Source organism: Cavia porcellus, unplaced genomic scaffold, assembly GCF_034190915.1.
Source record: "Cavia porcellus strain 051 isolate PalLab524CR breed Dunkin Hartley unplaced genomic scaffold, mCavPor4.1 scaffold_6, whole genome shotgun sequence".
Lineage (NCBI taxonomy): Eukaryota > Metazoa > Chordata > Mammalia > Rodentia > Caviidae > Cavia > Cavia porcellus.
The window spans coordinates 100,114,452-100,136,286 of record NW_026947489.1 but is presented as its reverse complement, the minus strand read 5'-3'; the positions used below and the strand labels follow the sequence as shown (position 1 = coordinate 100,136,286).

The 21,835-nt window shown below is 39.8% G+C and overlaps 1 protein-coding gene across 1 annotated transcript in view; it reads left to right on the top strand.

Moving 5' to 3' along the window:
- The window catches only part of Spon1 (spondin 1), a 273,648-nt gene that overhangs the window by 65,552 nt on the left and 186,261 nt on the right, over positions 1-21,835 (top strand). The window contains exon 3 of the mRNA XM_003465713.5: positions 6,499-6,632. Coding sequence (XP_003465761.1) covers positions 6,499-6,632 — 134 coding nt within the window. The remainder of the gene's footprint in view (positions 1-6,498; positions 6,633-21,835) is intronic.

The window sequence follows — 21,835 nt, the reverse complement described above, 5'->3', positions numbered from 1 at the left end:
TTGAGTGACATTAATGGTGATGTGTCTTTTAGTCTAGTTTTTAAAAACTTAAACATTTATCATATATTTAATTTGGTATGAAAGATAGAAGTGTGCTTAATGGGAATATCAGTATGAGAACAGATGGACAAAGGAATAGAAGCTATATTTGAAGCAATAATAACTTACAATTTTTTCCAAATTAAAGTCAGACACCAAAATACATATGTAGGAAATCAGAAAACACCAAGTAGGATAAAAAAATTTTTATAACTGTAGATGTGTTATTCATTAAGTCAAAGTTAGAGAAAAAAGTGGTTGAAAGAAGCTAGAAAAAAATAACAATTTACCTATAGGTGAGCAAATACAAGAATTATATCTGAATTCTCAGAAATCATGCAAGAAAGAGCATAGCAGAGTGAAATATTTATCATTAGAGAAAAAAACCTGCCAATTTAGTATTCTACACTCTGCAAAAAAATTATCCTTCACAAATAAAGGAGAAATAAAGGGTTTCTCAGGCAAAAGGCAAGGGAATTTGCTCCCAGTAGACTATGCTGCAAGAAATAATAAGTTATTCAGAAAAAAGAAAAATTAGGGCCAGGGATTTAGCTTAGTGGGGTAAGCACCTGCCTAACAAGCACAAGATTGTGAGTTTGATCCCTGGTACAAAAAAAAAAAAAAAAAAAATGGAAACCCCAACCTACAAAAAGATCATCAGAGAATAAGTAATATTAAAACTTACTTTTATTATTCTTAATTGATCTAATGGATTAAAGGATTCAAAATAACAGCATATAGATGTACTTGATCATGTGTAGGCACTTATATAAACTTATGGATAAGTGAAGTGAATGATAGCAATTATACAGGGAAGGGACTGAGGAATTAGAAAATATTTTTTGTGTTGCACTATAAAAATAGAGTGTATAGTATAGTAAAAGTGCTTTGTTTCCATACTTGTGAAGCAGTGTAGAATTATTTGAAAGTGAATTTTGATTAACCGTAAATGTATACTACAATTCTTTGGGGGCCCACTAAAAAAAATTTTTTTTAAAGAATTAAAACTGCTTGGCAAGAAAGGACAGAAAATGAAATCATAAAATATTCAATGCTAAAATTACAAAAGGAGTAGAAGAGGATAAAGGAGTAGAAGAGAAAATAGGAAAAAATAGAAAACAATAACAAATATAGTCAATATTAATCCAGGGATTACTCTGAATTAATGGATTAATACAAGACAAATTTGAGGGGCTCTGGATTAAATATATCAATTATAAGACAGATTATCAGAAGGAATGGAAATAAAACCTAATTATTGTTTATAGGAATATAGACAACATTTAAAACATAAAAGCATACAGATTCAAAGTAAGTGGATGGAGAAAGACATACCATACTAACTAACCAAAGGAAAACAGTAACTCTATGACACTTCAATAGAGCAGAGATTCAACATAATAGAAGAGATGGATAACTGCATGTATGTTTAAGTGTATAGGATTGATAACCATATTTCTAAGTTTTTGTTGGATAGTTGAACAGAACTGGTTGTAGTCTCGCTGTTTCAATTCCCAATTTACATGTTCCAGTTTTGTATCTTGAACAACTATTTGTAAAAGAACAGTATAAAAACATCAACTAGTGATTTCTTACTGTTTATTTTTTCTCTGAACATATGTATTATTTCTATCCATTTTCTGTTTTGTTTAGACTTTCTTTAAATAAAATTTTAAAAAATAGAGCAGAGATTTCATAGGGAAAAAGGGAAATACATAGTGATTAAAGATCAGTTCCTCTAAGAAAACATAGCAGTCTTTAATGTGTATGTTCCTGACCAAAGAATGCCAACAACACAAAAACTGAGAAATGCAAGGAGCAGGGGATAAGCCCCTAATGTAGTTGGAGACTTCAACACTCCTCTCTTATAAACGAATAAAGAGATTTGGCAGGCAAAAACAGGACAGGGGTAAACCCCACATGAACTCAACAATGCCATCAATCACCTGATTGTGACTGACATCTGTGGACGACTTCATGAACAGCGTAGATCACACATTCCTCCCAGGCTCACATGGACCGTTCCCCAAGATAGATCACATCCCAAGCCCTAAAACTGTCTTTCACAAGTTTAGAAGAATAGACATCATCTAGTGCCTGCTCGCAGACCACAGTGGAATTAAACTCGAAGTCAGTAAGAGAAAGCTAGCTGGAAAAATCCTCAGGTACTTAGAAATTAAATAACTCCTAAGGAACACATGGTTAAAGGAAGAAAGCCCAAGAGAAAACTGAAAATACTTGAACTTAGTGAACACGAAAAGACAGCTTATCAAAATTTGTGGCATGCAACAGAAACAGAGCTTGAAGAGAAATTTATAGCATCGATTGAAATGAAATATATATATCATAATCCAGGCTTCTACCTTAGGAAGATGAAAAATAAAATCCATAACAGAAAAAAATTAAAAACAGTAAAAAAATCAGTAAAATTGAAAAACAGAAAATCAAAATCAAATTAAAAAATCAAAACCAAAATCTGGTTCTTTGAAAATATTTATAACTGGTGAGCTTCTAGCCAGGCTGAGAAAGAAAAGACACAAATTAGTAAATCAGAAATTAAAGAAGGGGCATCATTGTAGATTCTTTGGCAATTAAAAGGACAATAAAAGAATATGATGAATAACTATACATTTGATAACCTGGATGAAATGGACCAATTCCTGAAAAGATGTAACTACCATACTCAATGCAGGAAGAAAGGGGACTCGACATAGATTTGTAGCTTTAAATCAAATTTATTTCCCAAAACAGGGGCTGGGGCTTCAGCTCAGCAGTAGAATGAATGCCTGCCTACTGTATACAAGCCCTTGAATTCAATCCCCAGCACAACACCAAAAACAAAACAAACCCCCCCACCACCACCCCAAACTGAAAATATCAGGCCTACATGTACTCACGGGGGGATTTTATCAAATGCTTACGGAAGAAATTATATCAATTCTCTACAAGCTCTTTCAGAAGAAAAAAGCAGAAAGGCTACTTCCTATCTTGTTCTGAGAGCAGCATTACCCAAACACCAAAAACAGATGAAGATATCACAAGAAAAGAAAGCTATAGGCCAGAATTTCTCAAGAACATAGATGTAAAAATTCTCAAAATAGCAAATTGAATCCATTGTTTAAAAAAGTTCTATGCCGTGACCAGGTAGCATAAGACCTTAGGACCTCCTAGGAAGTGGAGCAATTACAGCACAGTATTGTGACAGAGCAGCCAATGAAACGAAAAGACTAGAAGGGATCCTCAAAGTAGACCCATATAAAGGTAGCCCACTGATCTTCACAAAGGAATGAAAACAAACAACAGGTCAGAGACGGTCTTTTAAACAAAAGATGCTGGAACAAATGTATGCCCACCGGCAGGAAAAAGGTCTTGCCCCAGACCTTACATTCTTCACAAAAAATGAACTCAAATGGATCACAGACCTGCATGTAAAATGCAAATGGGTAAAATTCTTAGATTACATCAAAGAAAACTAAATGACAAAGAAAATTAAATGACATTGGATACAGTGGTGACTTTTTAAACAAAATACCAAAGGCAAATCTATGAAAGAAATAATTGATTAGGAAAATAAAGCTGAGCATGGTGGTGCATACCTGTAACCTCAGAACTCAGGAGGCAGAGGCAGGAGAATCCCTGCAAATTCAGAGCTAGCCTGAGTACATAGTGAGTTAAAAGCCCACAGTATATAGCAAGACCATGCCTCAAAAAAAGCTGATAATTTGGACTTAATTAAAATTTTTAAAGTCTGTGAAAGATACTACGAAGAGAATGAGAAGTCAAAAAACTAGGAGAAAACATTTGCAAAAGATATATCTGATAAAGACTGTTGTCCAGAATAAAACTATTAAAATGCAATAATAAAGTGAACAATCAATTTAAAAATTGAGCAAAAGGCCTGGACAGACATCTCACCAAAGAATGTATACAAGTGGCAAATAAGTATCTACAAAGGCATTCAAAGGTGTCATTAGGGAATTGGAAACTGAAGCAATAACAAGGAACCACCACGTACCTATAAAAGTGGCCAAAACCCAAGACATGACAACGCTGGAAGCAGATGAAAAAGTGAACAGTAGGAGGCCTCATTCCTGCTGGTGGAAATGCAAGATGCCTGCTGCCTCCTTGCAAATCTAAGCGTATTCTTACCATATGATCTAGGCTTTGTGCTCCTTGGTAATATCCGACTGAATGAGAACTTCACGTCCTTACAAAACCTGTGGTTATAATCGGCAAAACTTGGAAGCAATCAAGATGCCTTTCAGTAAGTTGGTGAATAAACTTACTGGTGCATCCAGACAAAGGGGTGTTATTCAGCACTAAAAGGAAACAACCATCAAGTCATGAAAATACATGGAGGAAACTTAAAAATGTGTATGACTAAGTAAAAGAAGCATGTCCTTTGGCAAATTTATACACCAGCTGAGTGCAACCAAATGGCATTCTGGAAAAGGCCATGCTACAGAGATAATAAAAAGAGGGAGGGTTATCAGAGGGCGTGAAAGGGAGAGGGATGAGCAGACAAACACAGAGAATTTTTAGGGCAATGTAACTATTCTGCATGGTACCTCAATGGAAATAAATAGTCATGATACATCTATCAAGGCCCACAGAATGCACACTGAGAGTGAAGCTCCCTGTAGGCTATGGACTTCAGTGATAATGATGTGCTAGTGTAACACATGTATCCCTCAGGGGGGATGTCCATGAGGGAGAGACTGCAAATGTAGACACAAAAGATACATGGAAACTTTGTAGGCAAGATCTCCAATGAAACAGTGATGGGAGAGGAACTGGTGAATTTGGATAGATAAAAAATATTTCTGTCATGTAAAGAATTGCAAGGATAAATCTCTTGGTGACAAAAGCTATTGTAATGGCTAAGAAGATATTCATAAATAAGGAGGTATTTGTAGCTAGAAAATTCTAAAAATCAGCAAGAGGACTGGAAAATCCACTGGCAACAATGAGGCATAGGTAATTCATAGAGGGAAAGTTTATTAAAAGATGCTCAAATTTGTTGCATTAGTTTTAAAACAAAAAGTGACTACTTTGTAACCGTCAGACAAGAAACCATTAGAAAGTTCAGTAATAACAAGTACTGTTAAGGATATGGGGAACCTGGGAACATTTGTACAATAGCGTATAGCCATTCTGCAGAGTAACCTGGCAATGTTCAGTGAAATTAACATGACTGTGTCCATAACCAAACAACTCAGCAGACCTCCTGCATAGTGTGTATTGCTGAGGAACTCTGATCACAAGTTCAGCAGCATGAGGCTCTTCACTGTAGCAATGTTTGTGGAGACAAATTGCTGAAAGACAGCCACATGCCCCTCACTGGGAGAAATATTCAAAACATGGTCTATGCATGTTATAGAAATCTAGGTAGCAGTAAAACAACAGATTATCTTCACTTGTTACTACAAGTGGTTGAGTGAAATATTAAGATAATTATATATGTTTAACTATATACATAAATTTATAAGGACTAATTTACATGTGGAATATTTACATGTGGAATATTTACATGTGGGTTACTAGAGAAAAATGAGATTAGTATAACACAATAGAGAAAATTAATCAAAAATGGCCTTTGCTTTGTCCAGTGAAGAAACTATATGATAAACTTGAGTGACTTGGTTCTTCTTTGCTCTTGTAAGACTAAAAGGAATTTTACAAGTAAAAAGTAAAACTAGTAGTCCAGGGGAAGCGCTTAGCTTCATGCCTAGCACACGCTGTAGTAAACACAAGCTTTTTCTGTTCATGCTCCTCACGGCATGACCAGTACAAATCAACTAGAGTTGACCTTTAAAACAATGCAATATAAAGAGCTTTCCCCAGAAGACCCCTATGCATTAAGGCAGAAGAGACAAAAACACCTTGGAGGATGGGAAAGGCTTTCGTACTGTTTGGAGCAACCTAGAAAGTGATGATGGCTAATTTGGGAAACTATGCATTTGTAAATGTAATTCCTGGTAAGTAGACACTAGACAAATAAAAACTGCTATCAAGCTGGGAGACTTGACCCTTTGCTACACTTCCTCCAAAGGGGTGTTTTCTTTTCATGTTTGAATTTAAAGCTATCAAATTGTAATGGAATAAGTTCCAGCTACATAGGGTTTGCTTTTGCGTGTCCCTCCATCCTCCTCCGTGAAGCGGAACACATTGATTCTGCTGAGATGACCAAGATCATCACCTAGTGGTCAGTCCCTCAAAGTACTGACAAGATCGCTCCCAGGAGCAGTCGTGCTCAGTCCTTGTGCTCACATTATGTTAATTCAACGAACGTTGACTGGGAACCTCTGCCAGAGACTATTCTGGGGCCTGGGAGATAGAGCTGCTAATGCAAAATGACAAGTTTAAAAATAAAATTAAGGAAGTGTCAATCCAGAAACAGGAGCCCTCTCCAAGTGACATTGTGTTTTAACGTGTTTATCTTCCTCTGATTTTTCATAGATCATAGATGAAGAAGAAACCCAATTTATGAGTAACTGTCCCGTGGCAGTCACAGAGAGCACCCCCCGGAGGAGGACACGGATCCAGGTGTTTTGGATAGCGCCGCCAGCAGGAACCGGCTGTGTGATCCTAAAGTAAGTGAATGAAGCTCCTTGCAGCACGTTTCCGCTCCTTCCCTGAAGTTTATCAAAGGCTTCACGGTGTGGTTGCAAAAATAAATATGGCTTTACTAGGGCATTACACAAGTGGCATCATCCCTTTGCCTTCCTTTACCTCTGTTCCAAAATGGCACCATGGGCCACCACTGGTAGAATGCCACATAAGGTATCATTTGCCTGAATTTACTTATATCCAGAAGGCTGGCTCTCCTGGCCACCCTCTATCTTGCTAGCAATAGTGTGTCAGGGCTAGTTGAGAGAAATTACCAACTATAAATATTCTTTAACTTCTCCACCAGAAGTAACATTTTTGCATTACTCAGGATCTCCAACACCCAGAAACCTTCCTCTGTTCTTAAGCCGCCATGAGACCCAAATGTAACCTTTCTTATCCAGGAGCTCTACTTGATGACCCTACCTTTTTCCTGGCCATCAAGGTTGACCTCTATTGCTACTTGCCATCTGACCTCCCTACTCTTAGTGAGTTACAATAGGTGACAAGAAGTTGACCACACAAACCTCTGAAAGGTAACATTGTCCCAAACCCATGTCTCTACCATTTGCTGCTGCAAAATGTTGTGCCAGATATAAATGGATAAGGAGGAAAACAATTTCTTTGGTCAAATAAATGTATTGAATATTAGATACTGGATCCCCTTTCTGGCACATTCCTGACATGTGTTAGTGTATTGAATGTTTTACAAAGTCTTAACAAAAAAAAAAAATCAGTTTAACTTGATTTCACCTACATCTCCCAAAAGTAATTTGACTGTAAATCTCCTTTTCTTTTCGTAGTGACATCGATTAACATTCATCAGATTGGGAAAGAAGCCATAATGTATTTTAAGTAGATTTAAAGACCTGTAGGGAGTGATGCTGAGAATTTTAGGTTCTCAAACAACCACATAATCATGATTAGATGACAGAGCTCCAATCCTAGCATCCAATAAGTCATTTCTTTGAGGAAGTGAGATCTGGGACCTTCTTTGAATACCCTAAGGCCTTATCTGTGTATTCGGTTTATTTGCCAAATACAGACATCTCAACACACTTACAACTGTGATTAATCTAGCTCACCCCTGTGGAGATGCTGACAAGAGAGCCTCCCACCATGGCGGTCCAGTCCTGGACTTTGTAGAAACTGCACAGAATAAAGCCACACAAAGGTCTCTGGAAGTGTCTGTCCATTGCCCAGACTCTGCTCTGTTTTTTGTCTGGCCTCCCCTCTGCTGCCATCTGTCTGAATAGCATTCATGTCTTTCCTAGTTTATTGCAAGCTGAGCATCTTTCTTCAGATGCTTTGCAAACTTTGATTCTTGGCATTAATCTATGTTGCTGATTTTCCTTTTAAAAAATAGAATCTTTTTTTGTGAAATCTTATAAGTAAACTACAACATTAAATATGCATCTGATATCTGGTTACAATGCTGAAGAAGGTCTTGGGAAATGAACAATGACCACTGGTAACAGAAGCTGTGTATCCAGAGCTTGCTATACAGCCAAGAAGCTTTCTACAATCTCTGGCACTTCGCGTGAAGAGGAATGGGAAAGCCTTGTAGGCGACAAAAAGGGAAAGCTTTTGGTCTGTGCTGATGGGAAGTTGTTGGCACAGGGAAGCTGGAAGCAGACTAAGTAGAGGTGGCACGTTTTCTGTGATGAATATGAAAGACATATTTGACTTCCCTGAGCTGAAAGCAATGGGACAAAAATAGAAAAGTTGGAAGTCGTTGACCAATTCCTGATGTCCTGGGCTGATTTCTGCAGAAGCTTGAAGCCTGGCCACTGCCTATTAGTATATTCAGTCTCTCGGCCCGGAGATTGGGTTTGGCTCCCCAGTACCCTAACCCTTTAGCCCACAGTAGACCAACCATCCACCATGTGTGGGGCTCTAGCTACTTTGCAACCTAACCCGCATCTCTGGTTTGCTTTGATTTATTATTCTTCCAAGCCAAAATAATTTGGTCTCCCTGGTAGAATCCAGAAAGGCATCTTGTGTTTACCCACTAATGATCAACATATGTGAACATATACTTATCCATTAACAATTAACATGTGTGACTTGTTCATTCACTCATTCAACAGATGAAACTGAGCTTCCATTTTCCCAGGCATCTGGCGTATCCACCAGCCTAAGTATATTTTTAGCCCTGGGGTTCTCACAGGTCAAATGGGAGAGAGAGAAAAACAATTAGCCAATACTTTCTGTGTACCAGGACTCAACTGCCTATCTAACTGACTTTTGACTAATAATCTGAGTTTCACACCAAACTACTCCATTTTACGTGGAGGAGACAGACCCAGGGAATTAGGCAGATACTTGAAGTTACACATACAATTAAATTAAAGTCTTTGTCCTTTATTTTTTCTGAAGGGATTATATAGAAACTACTACTGGCCTTAAAAGAATAATGATTTTACAAATAAAATAAATACATTCACATTGTAAAATGTCAAATGCAAAAAACAGTGAAATATAGAAAAATGTAGGATACAGAAAAAGTAAAAGAAAAAAAAATCCCTGATAACTTCTCCAATAAATCCCAGTTTCCTGTATACGAAAGCAGTAATAGATACCCATGTGTGCTATATACTTTAAACTTTTATCCATGCATTTATATTCATAATTAGAAATATTAAAATGGTTTCATTTTGTAGGAATTTAAGATTGTGCATAGTATTGTGGTTTATATCATGTCCCAAACTTGAACAGTCTCTCACTCAGTAAAACATTTTAGAGGTTTGTCCAGATCAATATATATAAATTTACCTGGGTTTTTCAAGCTATTGAATATAATCTATATTATGAATGTTGTGTTCCACAGTTGATGGACAATTAAACTGTTTCTAGTTTTTACTATTAAAAATAGTGCTGTGATGAACATTCTAGTTTACTCCTCTTTGAGCAAATATGCAAGCTTTATCCATGGTAGATGCCCAAAAAAAGGGATCATAAGGGACACATATTTGTTATTTTAATGACCACCATTAAATTTTCTTTTGAAAGGTTTGCCAATTTAAACACTCTCCCTAGCTACAAACAGAAAGCCTGCAGTGCTTCCTGATTCAACAGCACTTTGTGTTAACAATCTACCATCTGATAGTTTAAAATGGTTATCTTATGTTTACTTACATTTCCCAATTACTAGTATAATATTAATCATAGTATTTATTTCATTCGTATTACTCCCTCGACGAATGACCTGTTAATACTATTCTCCATTTTTCTAATGTTTCCTTTTAAAATTGATTTTATATTTTAAAAATATATAAATATTGATATATATTTAAATATGTAATGTACTTTATACACATTTAAACTTATAAAATATATCAATTTATTTAAAAACAGTTCATATTTAAAATTCATTTATGTAGTCTTAGAATAACATTTTATTCTAAATTTCAAAATTTCTTTCTACCTTTTGAATAACTTTGTTCATGAGTATCTAATCATCCAAAAGTTTGAAGTTTTGATTTAACCAAATGTATACATCTTTTGCTGTGTGAATTTTTATTTTGAATGTGGATCAAAAATTATCTACATGCAAGAGTATAACTTTTTAAGCTTTAAAAAAGAAATCTATGGTCTTTAATCTTCCTAGAATTTAATTTTGCAAATGACATGGTATCAGTAAGCCACAACAGGAAATGGATGGCATGTTCAAAATGAAGTGGCAATACAGTGGGTGAATTAACAATGAGGGTGCTGTGTATCACCCAAGAGGAACGGAGAGGATGGGGTGAAGACCACTCCCTTCCCGGAGCCAATTACAGCAGTAGGAACAGTAGGCTTAGGGAAGCTTGAGGACCCCAATCCCCTCCCTTCACTGCTTCCCATGGCTTCTCCCCTTTGGCCTGGCCCCACCCATGATGTTTGTGGTACCCATGATACCGTCCATGTAGAGCGTCCACTCAGGCAAAGACTGGGATGCAAAATGGTGAGCAGCTATCTAAAGGAGCAAAGCAAAGATAACAAGGCCAGTGGGAAATAGGAATCTACCTCTTTCCAAAAATGGATAGTTGTCCTACATCTATTTATCAAATAGTTTATCTTTTCCCCAATTAATTGAAATGCTGTTTCATTAAATGCAATTTGTTTGTGTGTGTGTGGTACTTGGATTGAATTTAGAACCTTAGCACTGGGCAGCTACATCCTTAGCCCAGTTTTAGTTTTTATTTTGAGACAGGGTCTCATTAAGTTGTCTGGGTTGGGTTGAAACTTGGAATTCTTGTGCCTTAGCTTCCCAGAGTGCTAGGATTTTAGGCATACAGCAAAAATACGAAATTTTCATATAGCTCTGTTCTGTTCTGTTGATCTTTGTATCTATTTGTCCATCATGCCTTCACCACTTAATGGCATAATTTTGTATTTTGATAATCCATCATCACTCATTAATCTTTGCTATAAAATGTCCTTGGTCATTCAAGCAGATTCATAATTCTAGGTAAACCACAGAATAAATTTCTGTGTTCAATAAAACCCTCGATTAGGATTTTGAATGATGTTATAGTGAATTAATAGTTTAATATAGGAAAAGTCAGCCTATGTATCATATTATTTTTAGTAAAAAAAAAAAAAAAAAAAAAAAAAAAAAAAAAAAAACAAAACATGGTCTGTCTCTATTCAGGTCTTTTATAGCCTCAGGAAGTTTTATAATTTTTCTTTCTCTACAATGTTCATTCTTGCTAGGCTTTCCCCTATAGGCAATTTGTAGTTTTGTCTTTTCTGTGAATCAAATCTATTTTCCTTTTATACTTTCTAATAGTTTAGGAAAGCTATTGACTTTTGCCCCTGAAATTTCCATCCAGACAGTGCTAACTTGTGATAGTTCTGATGGCTTGTTCTTTTGTTCTTTTGTGATTGTCAATGTAAATGATCACTTCTAAAACAATAAGTATATACACCTTTTGTTCCTTTTTCATATTTTAATTTATTATCTGGCACCTCTAATGTACTAGGCAGTGATATTCATGCTTATTCTTGATTTTAGTGAGAATATACTGTATTGCACTTTTAAGCAGAATATGAACTAGCTCAGGTTTAAAATTTTTGCCTTTTATGAAAAACAAAATTTCATAGCAAAATAATAAGAGAATAACAATATGTACAAATTGCCTATGATGAATGTGATCATTGTGTGTATCTAAGTGGTACCAGTAAACAATAATTTTTTAGAACAAGTAACAATAAAAACTCCTCTGATTCCAAAATAAAAGACAAAATAGCAGTTAATACACTGTGTATCACTATCTCAAAAGTAGTTATTCAGAGTATAAGACATAGCTCAAAAAGTTTCTAAAATTGTTGCCTTTAATAAAGCTCAAAAAGCCATGTCAAAGGTCATGTTTGGGAAACCATTCAACCATGCAGCTGCCAGGTGTCCAAAGTATATGTCAGGCTCTGAGAAAGACTCAGAGCACTACTAATGATCCTCATTTCAAGACATTTTCAGTCTGGTTGTGATGTAAATAAAAATATGTATGCGGTAATTACCAAACCCAAGACAGGCATGAATAAGCAAGAAATTAAGCATGGTTAGAATTGAGAGAGGAGATGAGGGAGGAGTAGCACAATCAGGGCCTGGAAAAGTTTGCGTTTTTATCTTGAAGGCAGCAGTAGGGTTTGGGTAAACAGACAGAAGAGAAGAGGTTATTTCCGGTGACGAGGTGGACAGTGGGAAAAGTGGGCTGAGAATGTGGGTGAGTGTGAGCATGGCAGCCTGGGGAGCAGTGGACAGACTTAGACTCGCTGGATGAGAAGGTCATAGAGGTCCTCCACTGCCAACAAGAGGAGACCAAACTTGGTTCAAGAGCAACGAGGGAAGTTCTCCTGATTATTAAGCAGCCCACTGATGGAAGGTGCCTGAAAAACTCACTAAGGGTGCTTAAACCTGGCGTCAAAGTTCAGGTCAGAGAAAAGAAGAGCTATGAGCTGTGTTGCAGAGCCCTCACTTTCAAGAAGGAGTATCCGTGTTGCTGTCCTTGGGTACTAGTCCTAGGAGAAGGCAATCTGCTAAAGTGAATTCCAGTTTGCCCAAAGTCTAAGGCTGGCAGCTCTGAGAGCCACTGGGTTAGTTGTATTTGGTTCTGTTGTGGGATTGGGGATTGAATCTGGTTCCTTCTCACTGAGCTATATCCCTAGCTCTGCTCTTCCTCCTTTTGGGGGCAAAATCTCACTAGATCATACACTGATCAGACAGAGCTCCAACTTGCAATACTCCTGCCTCAGTTTTTCCAAAGGGCTAGGATTACACATCTGTGCCACCGTGCCTGGCAGCTAATTGTGGCTTTGTCCTTGTTGTTTGCCTGAGAGGACTGAGGAGGCCAGCACACAACAACTATGATTTTGCTTTTGGCAAACCTGACAGCATTTCCAGTTCCTATTTGGATGTGAAAATTTAAGCATTTCTAAATTACAGGCTTTCAGGCAGCCCTCTTGAAAGCCTTCTCTGTGCCAGTGAACGGCCCGGCACGTAAGGTTCCCATGGCACGCTGCAGTAATACAAGGCTGCTGCAGAGCGTTATTGCAAAGTGTGTAGAACAGATGTTTACAGACCCCGCCAGAAGAAAGTCCTGTCTCCTCTAGTCTGACAAGTTTCGTTTCCTGAAGTTGTCTCTTCCCATGCATTTGTTATCTTTGGGTAGATTTCTCACACTTCCTTATGCCTTCCTGGAAGGATCGGAGACGTGGCTAATTCTTCTCCTGAGGGACACAGTCATTTACTGAACCATTTGCAAAATTCAACTTTAGGAAACAGTGATTACAGCAGTAGGAACAGCCAAGAGCCAAGCATTGTTCTGGTGTGTTACAGATATCTAGTGCATGCTTACAACAGTCTTATCAAGTGGATGCGGGGGAGAAAGGTGAGGCACGCAGGTTAAGGAACTCACCCAAGATCACAGAGTCAGTGACAGATCCAGGTTTCAAACAGAAACATCTGGGCTCTGTCACCTGTGATCTTCATATTGGACTCCACCGTCTCAGACTGCTGCCATGGGGATGAGGCTGAACTCCTCCGCGTCCCCAACATTAGTGGCCAGATTTTGGCAAATGGGCACACAGCAGTCCATTCTGTCACTTGCTTTACACATGTTGCCTTATTTATAAATACCTCTCATCTTACCATTGCAGGAAACCCCTAGTAGATTACACCAGCTCCTTCCCCTCTGATCCTTCTTCAGACCAGACCTGATACTCTCATTCACATCTGAGTCACACTTACCGAGCAAACTTGCACAGGGCTTCCATCACCTTGAGAAGTTTAAACCCTGATCAGAGCATCTCAGCCCGTCCTCTCTAGTCCTTCTGCAGAGTCCACAACCAGCTTTGCACTGAATACCTTCCCAACTCCTGTTTTGCAACCTTTCCTCTCTGCTATTTCCATTGGTACCATTTATTAAGCACCTCCTATATGCAGACACTGGGGACACAGAGGCTGTCTTTGAGGGTGTCGCTGTCTTTGAGGGTGTCACAGTCTTTGAGGATGTCACAATCTGAGGTAACACAGCAACAAAATGAATCTCATGCCCAGCCCTTGGTCTGCAATTTGAAAATCCAAAAGACTTTTTGTACTCATTTAAGGTCAAAACTTGCCCTTATCTAACTCCATTCTTTATAGTCTTTTAGTCAAAGCACTTGTATGGCTGTACCAAACTCTGACAGGTTTGTGTAAAAATATCTGGAATGTGCCCTGTATCATCTCTCTGAAATTCAAAAATATTCTGCATTCCAAAACACACATGGCCTCCCGGGTATCAGATAAGAGGCTTTGGGCCTATTTATGCTGTCGAGGGTGAGCAATGCATGATATAGCTCAGGGTACTGCAGGAATGAGAGGGGGCAGCCCTCTGGCAGAGCTGGGTTTCACCAAGAAGGTTTTAAAAAGCAATTTGTCTCTTGCTAGTGAAATGACCTATGCCCAGCTGTCGAATCCACCAAGATCTGAGAACACCTTCATTATTCCTCACTGGCCAGAGACTAAACTCAAAATACCTTACGCCAGCCCTGCATGACTGACTCTGGCCACCTTTACAGCCTCGTTTCCAGGAGCTGCTGCCACCCACGTGGGGCTAAGTCTCATGAAGGCAGAGCGATCAGTTTCCCTGCTCTTTGTGACCTTCATACAGGAGCTGGCAAATCTCAGCCCACAGGCCAGCTCTGACCCAGTGCTTTTTGTCATAAGTACAGTTCTGTTGGAGCACAGCCACATTCTTTCATTTCTGTATTGTTTAGGGCAGCTTTCACAGTACAGCAGAAGAACTGAGGAGCTGCAAAAGAACAGATGGCCTGCCAAGCCTAAAATATTTCCTATCTGGCCCTTTGTAGGAAAAAGTTACTGGCCCCTGCTCTAATGCATACTCCAGTGTTAGGAACTCAGTGATTGCTGATTCATGGCCTGGGTTTGCTTGATCACCCAACTGAGAACAAAGCTTATAAACAGAGTTAATTTGGGAAGCCCTCTCAGGGAGCAGGTGCAAGGGACGGGGGTACAATTTGGTGGGTATTAAAGGCTTGGCCATCCCTGCAGGCAACTGGTGCTTGATCCCTCTGGGTCCTGTGGGAAAGCTTTGTGACAAGTGTCAGAGGAGTGTGCCCAGGCTAGAGGAGGTGAGTCACTCTCCACTGTCTTCCATTCTCCATCAATCGAGGGCAGCTCTGCAGCATGAACTCCTGTAAGTTGTACCCACTGGGGTCTTCAGGAGACAGTGTCAGAGAAGCTGTTAGACAGGAAACAAGAGGTTCTCCAGGCAGACAAGATGCTCAGCACCCACATCTAGCAGAGCAGAGCTGGTCACTGCAGTGGTGATTGGGGTGAGATGGGCCCCTGTGAAGAGGTGGTAGAGGTGGTTCCTGGGGTCTGAATGTTTGTGTCCTCCTGCTCTGCCATCAACTTAACACAAGGACACCAAATCCCCAATGCAGTGGTTTTAGGAGATAGGCCTTTGGGGAGTGATTAGATAAGGAATGTGACCCTCAAGAATGGATTGGCACCCTCAAAAGAGGAAAAAAGAGATCTCACTCCCTCTCTTTCTCTCTCTCTCTCTCTCTCTCTCTCTCTCTCTCTCTCTCTCTCTCTGCTCTCCACCTTGTGAGATTATAAGAAGACAGCCACCTATGAACCAAAAAGAAATCCCTGACAAGGCTCCAAATCTGCTAGGTCCCTGATTCTGGGCTTCTCAGCTTCTAGAACTATGAGATGTAAAATTCTATTGTTTTCAAGCATTTCATTTGAGCTATTTTGTTAAAGCAATCCTAACAGAGGTTTTTTGTTTTGTTTTGTTTTGTGTTATGTTTTTTTTTAAACCAGTGCTGAGGTTCAAACCCAGGGCTAAGCAGTGTTCTGCCACTGAGCTGCAGTCTTAGCCCTGCCTTGAAACATTAAGACAGTGCTCAATATATTGGTTAATCAAATAATAACATAAGGGGCTTATATCTATTGCCAAGCACAGTGTTAGATGTACTGCATACCTTATCCTGATCCTCACAAAGGCCCCATAAAGTTTTGACTGTGTTCACTATACTCTTCTCGTTTTGTTAATAACATCGTGGTTTGGAGATTTCATATTCAGGGTAAGGAGTTACATAGCGGAGCCTGGCCTGAAGCCCTCTTTCCTCCAGCTCCTTGTGAACTGATCACCACTGGGCTCTATGGACTGAGGCTGGCTCCTCTCCCCTCTCCTTCACCTTCTGCCTCAGTTGATCTGTAGAAGCAGGGCAGAGTCCCTCCTGCAAATCTGGGAAGGGGAAGTGGGGTGAGGTCTGCCTGTAGGGAGAGATGTTGTTCTCTGAGGGAGGAAATCAACTGCCATTTAGAAAATGGAAATCAATCCCAGAGATGTGGCAAGAGAAAGGCTTGTCAGTGGGAAGAGAGGGTGGGTATTCAAGAGAAATTCGCTAACACTCAGATCGCTTTGTAACTTCACAGGGTTTACCAGATCTTTTTATGTAAGGTGAAAGGAACATGGAAAATCCACATGGGATGACTGTGTGATTTGGAGGAAAATGACAGGGTTGGGAGGTCTGATGTGGCTAGCTTGAATTTACCCCCACAGTTTTTCTGGCATAGGGTACCAAGAAGAACCACAGGCTCCTTTGTCATAAGTCAGGGTGGCTGCACTTGAGGGAAACCAGGACCTCAGTAATGCTAACCAAGGAGGCAGAGAGGAAGCTGGGAGACCAGATCCAGTCAGAGTCGCTGGTTCTTGGGAGAGCTGTTGGAAAGACCAAAGCCATGGCCAAGAGCAGCATGCTTGGTCCAGGAAGACTCTGATTCCCTCGCAGCCAACAGGTGAAATCCATATACTAGGGGTTCCTGGAAGGCCGGCTGTGTCGTGGATCCAGGGGAGTGGTCCAATGATGGCAGAGTTTCATTCAGCACCTGAGCTCCCAAGACGGGATCCAGCTCCCAAGGGGAGGAAACTGGCAAGTATTAAGCAGGAAGTACAAGCTGCAGAGGTTCTGGGGCCAGGAGCACTTTAGGCATAGCAGTAAGTAAAGTTCAACAGGGAAAATCAGAGCCCCCATTTGTGGACAATGCCAGCATCTTTGGGACCCAGGGGGTAAATACAATTGGAGGGGCATGCAAGAGCACATGGCTCACCCCTGGCTGTGCACCAGGCCCCAGCTATGGCAACAAGACCAGTTCCATCCTCTTCCATAGATGGGACAGGGTAGCAAATATATTCTCTGCCCTGGTCCTATATTCAAACCATGATGTTTAGATCCGGTGAACATTTTAAACATTGAGATTAAATTCATATGGTATAAAATTAACCACTTTAAATGATTAATTCATCTGCATTTAGTATGTTCACAGTTCCCCTAGTTCCAAAAACATTTCCATTACTGTGGACTAAAACCCATGACTCCCTGAGTAGTTCCTCCCCATTCTCTTCTCCCCTGATCTGTGTTCTGTCTCTTGGACCTGACCATTCTCAACATCTCACCTAAATGGGATCATAGAGTGTGTGACGTTTTCCTTCTGGGTTTTAGTATCTTGAAGTCCATCCGTGTTATAACCTGTTATCAGTATACTTGTTCCTCTGTATGCATGGCCAATTGGTTCAGGGCACCTCATAGAGACCAAAATGTGAGTATGTTTAACCCTGTTATATAAAATGGTATAGGGTTTTCATATAACCTGCAAAATTTTCCCCATATACTTTAACTTGTAGATTACTCATACTGCATCATATAATGTAAATTCTGTGTAAATAGCTGTGGTGCATTGTTTAGGGGATCATGACAAGGATAAAAGTCTGTACCTGTTCAGTACCAGACACAAGTTTTTCAGATGCTGATCTGCAGATAGTTGAATCTGTGGATGTGGGATGCACAGAGGGCCAATTATATTTTATTATTTTAGATAACTGAATGATAGTCCACTGTGTATATCAGAGTTTATCCTGTGAACATTCTTGACATGAAATGATCAAAGGATACAAATGAGGACCTTGGGCAAGACTGAAAAACTACTGGTGATATCATACATTGCTTTTAACCAAAAACTGTATGTGATCATTGTGTTGCCCCATTTGTGAGTCTCACACTATCCCTAGTAATTACTCGGAGACAAGAAATGGCTCCATGCCTGCAGCCACACTTCATTTAGCCATGAGGAGTGCATTATCAGACAACTTCAGCATTGTGAGAATATCACGAAGAGAACCTGTCCTGAGACACGAGCGCAACATACTCTATGTGACATTATCTCATTGGTCTACCATGTTATATGCTATCTGCCATTGGGCAAACCATCATTGTGAAGCATATGGCTTTACTTTAACATTCATGGCATATTTTATCCTGTCACTAAAAATGCCTTACTGAGATCTCATACTCGTATGTGGCCATAGTGTAACAGTGTGCTCTAGAAAAGCGAGGGATAAAGCACTCTGAAGGAACAAATGATGGTCAGAAGGTGGCACGGTTCCATCATGCTCACCAGCCCCATCACTGTTCATTCTCACCTACTCACAAAAGAATTGCCCCTGAATTATTTGCCTCCCTGCAAGCTTGCTTGCCACAGTGAATACCTATCCTCAAGCCAGTGAAGAAATGAGATTACATAAGAACGTTTCCTCTTCTCGCTACGATTAATTATTGTGGACTGATTTCAGGTGCATTTTTCTTTGGGCATTTCCCTAACAGTTCACATTTAACAGCCCCTGGAAGGCAGGCAAACAGAGGAGAAAAAGCTCCTTTATGTCTTAGTTCTGTGCTATTCATAAATGAAAATCATTGTTAATTTACAGTTTGACAGCTGTGGTGCATTTGTAAGTCCAGGGCAGCTGTCATCAGCATGCCGGCTTATTTTTCAAGCAGATGTTTAATTTGACTTCAGTGCTATTGCCAGTTTTTGAGAAGAAAGTGAGGGGGAAGCAGAAGCAGAAATGATCGTTATATTCATCATTTGGTTTCCTTTCAAAACACAGATCAGCATGATTAACGATGACACTGGAATTGCTTTAATTGCAGTTTTGGGTGCAGGACCACTTAGCTATTATCTCCTACATGGTTGAAAGTCCAGTTTTTATTTTCTTTTTTCCAAAGTCAAAGGCTCTTTTGTGGTAACTGCATCTGGTCTCTGAACAACATTCCCAGCTACCCAGAGAAACCTCCCAGGATACAGGAAAACTTGAGAATGGTGAAGGACGGGTTCTTGGGCCATAACCTCAGATGTTTGTGGCAAGGCTGAGTCTTATTTTATGGTTTTGGAATCAGGAAACCAGCAGGGGGCAAACAGAGCCCTCAGCGTGGCAGCCAGACCCTCCCACTTAGATATCTAGTATGTTCATGTGGCTAGGCAGCTGGCTTTGTGTAGAATCACAGTGTGCGAATGGGTCTCCGTGTATAAAATTAAACATCTGTGGCTCCGTGTAGAAATCTGATGAGTCAGTATTTGATCAGCCCTGCTGTTCAGTCCACATTGTTTGGGAGCTTCTTGCATACCAGCTGGGTTGCTAGGTAAACCCACTTCCCTGGTCCGCTTTCTTTACCTTTGCTTTATGTGTTTGGCTTTTTGACTTGAGCCCTGACATTTTACCATCTATCATGTGCCCTATCAATGGCCAATAGTGCCTTTCTCACAGTGTCTCTGCAGTGGGGCCATTATTTGCAATAACACACTTACTGCATATCTACCCACTTTGTACATGGAGATGGAAGAGTCACCTCGTCTTCATCATCAGTCATCAACTTGTTATGTGCTGTGCTAAGAGATTCCACCCAAAGGAAAAACTTGGCATATGTCCTGGATCCCGGCTCTGAAATCAAAATTTGATAAAGGAATTGCTCCACAGTAGATACCGAGCTCGAGAAAACAGTGGATGCCTTAGCAGAGCCAAAGATGTAGACCGTGAGGGGCAAGTCTGACTCCTAAAAAGGGTAGCCCCATGACTTTTTGAATGGAAAGTGGGTCGTGCAGATTGTTAGAAACTAATTTTTCCAGACTTCAACTCAGTTAAGTTCTCTAAAATTTAAAGGAATCCTTGGGTAATTATGACACAGACCAAAAGCCTCTGTAGCTTGCCACCTCAGCCTTGCACCTGGGCTCTAGACTCTGAATCGACTTCCCAAGCCAGTGCATTCTCTCTGCCTATCCTCAGAGGAAACGTAAGCCTCACTGTAGCTATATCCTTAGTGCCCACATCACAGCTAAAGCCAAATGGCAACTGTTGGTAAGACATTGCTGAAAATCTGGGGAGTACCACAAGGTACCCAGAGATACTACAAATCTAATTTGTAGATTAGGTTGCCCACAAGACCCATGAGTCCAGGCTCACCTTAGGAGTTTCCTGATCTGAGCTCCCCACCTGTCTCACAGTTGGTGGCCCTAGGCTCCCTACTAACCTCAGTGACTCCTTACTTCCCCCAGGAGAACGCCCCGTTCAAGTGCTAGTTGTCCTAAATTCCAGACCCTACTTCTCTCCAGACTGGTCTGTTCCCACCCTCGGGGAAAGGGCAGAGTCATAGACCCAAGAGGGAATTCTGGCCCCACCACTTACTAATGACATCAGAAGGATAAGTTTATCTTTTTAACGCTTTTGTCAATATGAATTAGTTGTAAATACTGCCAGGATCCATTGCGATGTTTTCATACACGTGTACAGCATGGATTAAACCCAACCTCCCTTTTCTGCTCACCCCGTCCCCCCGTACAGTCTTCTCAGTCTCTAGTAATCACCACTGTACTTTCAAATCTACTTTTGTTCGCTTTCACATATGAGACATTATCCAGTACTTGGCTTTCTATGTTTGGCTTATATCACTTAATGTAGCCATCAGTTCCATTTTGCTGCAAATGACAAGATTTTGTTCCGCTTTATCACTGAATAACACTCAATTGTGGGTATGTACATTTTCTTTATCCTTTCATCTCCTGATGGGCACCTAGGATGACCCCATCGCTTAGCTATTATGAATAGTGCAGCAATAAAGATGGAATGTGCAGCTATCTCTTCATCTGAAGAATTTATTTCCTCTGAATATAGCACACCCCTAAGTGGGAAAGGCAGATCGTATGGACATCAAGGTTTAGTTTTTTTGGAGAGCCTTTACTGTTCTCTGTGATGGCGGTACTAATTTACATTGTTAAAAAAAGTGTCTAAGAATTGTTTTCTCTACTTCCTCATCACCATTTATTATATATTCCTTCGTTTACTTTGATGATTCCCATTGTAACCAGGATGAGATGAAATCTAATTGTACTTTTGATTTTGCCTTCTCTGATGGTTGATGATATTAAGCATTTTTCATATATTTGTTGGCCATTTTTATTTCTTCTGAGAAATATCTAGAGCATTTAGCCATTTTTGAACCAAATTATTTTTTGTTGTTAAATTTTCTGACTTTCTTCTGTTTTCTGGTTATTAACCCTCCGTAGGTGAGTAGTTAGTAAATATTTTTTCCCATTCTATGGGTTTCCTCCTCATTCCTTTTCCTGTCCAAAAGCTTTTAGTGTGATGCAATCTCATTTATCAATTTATGTTTTTTGCAGTGCTTTAGAGTCTTATCTAGAAAATTATTGGCTATACCAAAGTTTTGAGACGTCTTTCCTGTATTATCTTGTCATTTCAGAGTTTAAGGACTTACATTTATGTGGTGATCATCCTGCCTCAGCCTCTTGAGTCCGGGGGTTTTAGGCATGTGCTGCCATGCCTGTCTTGAATTTATTTTT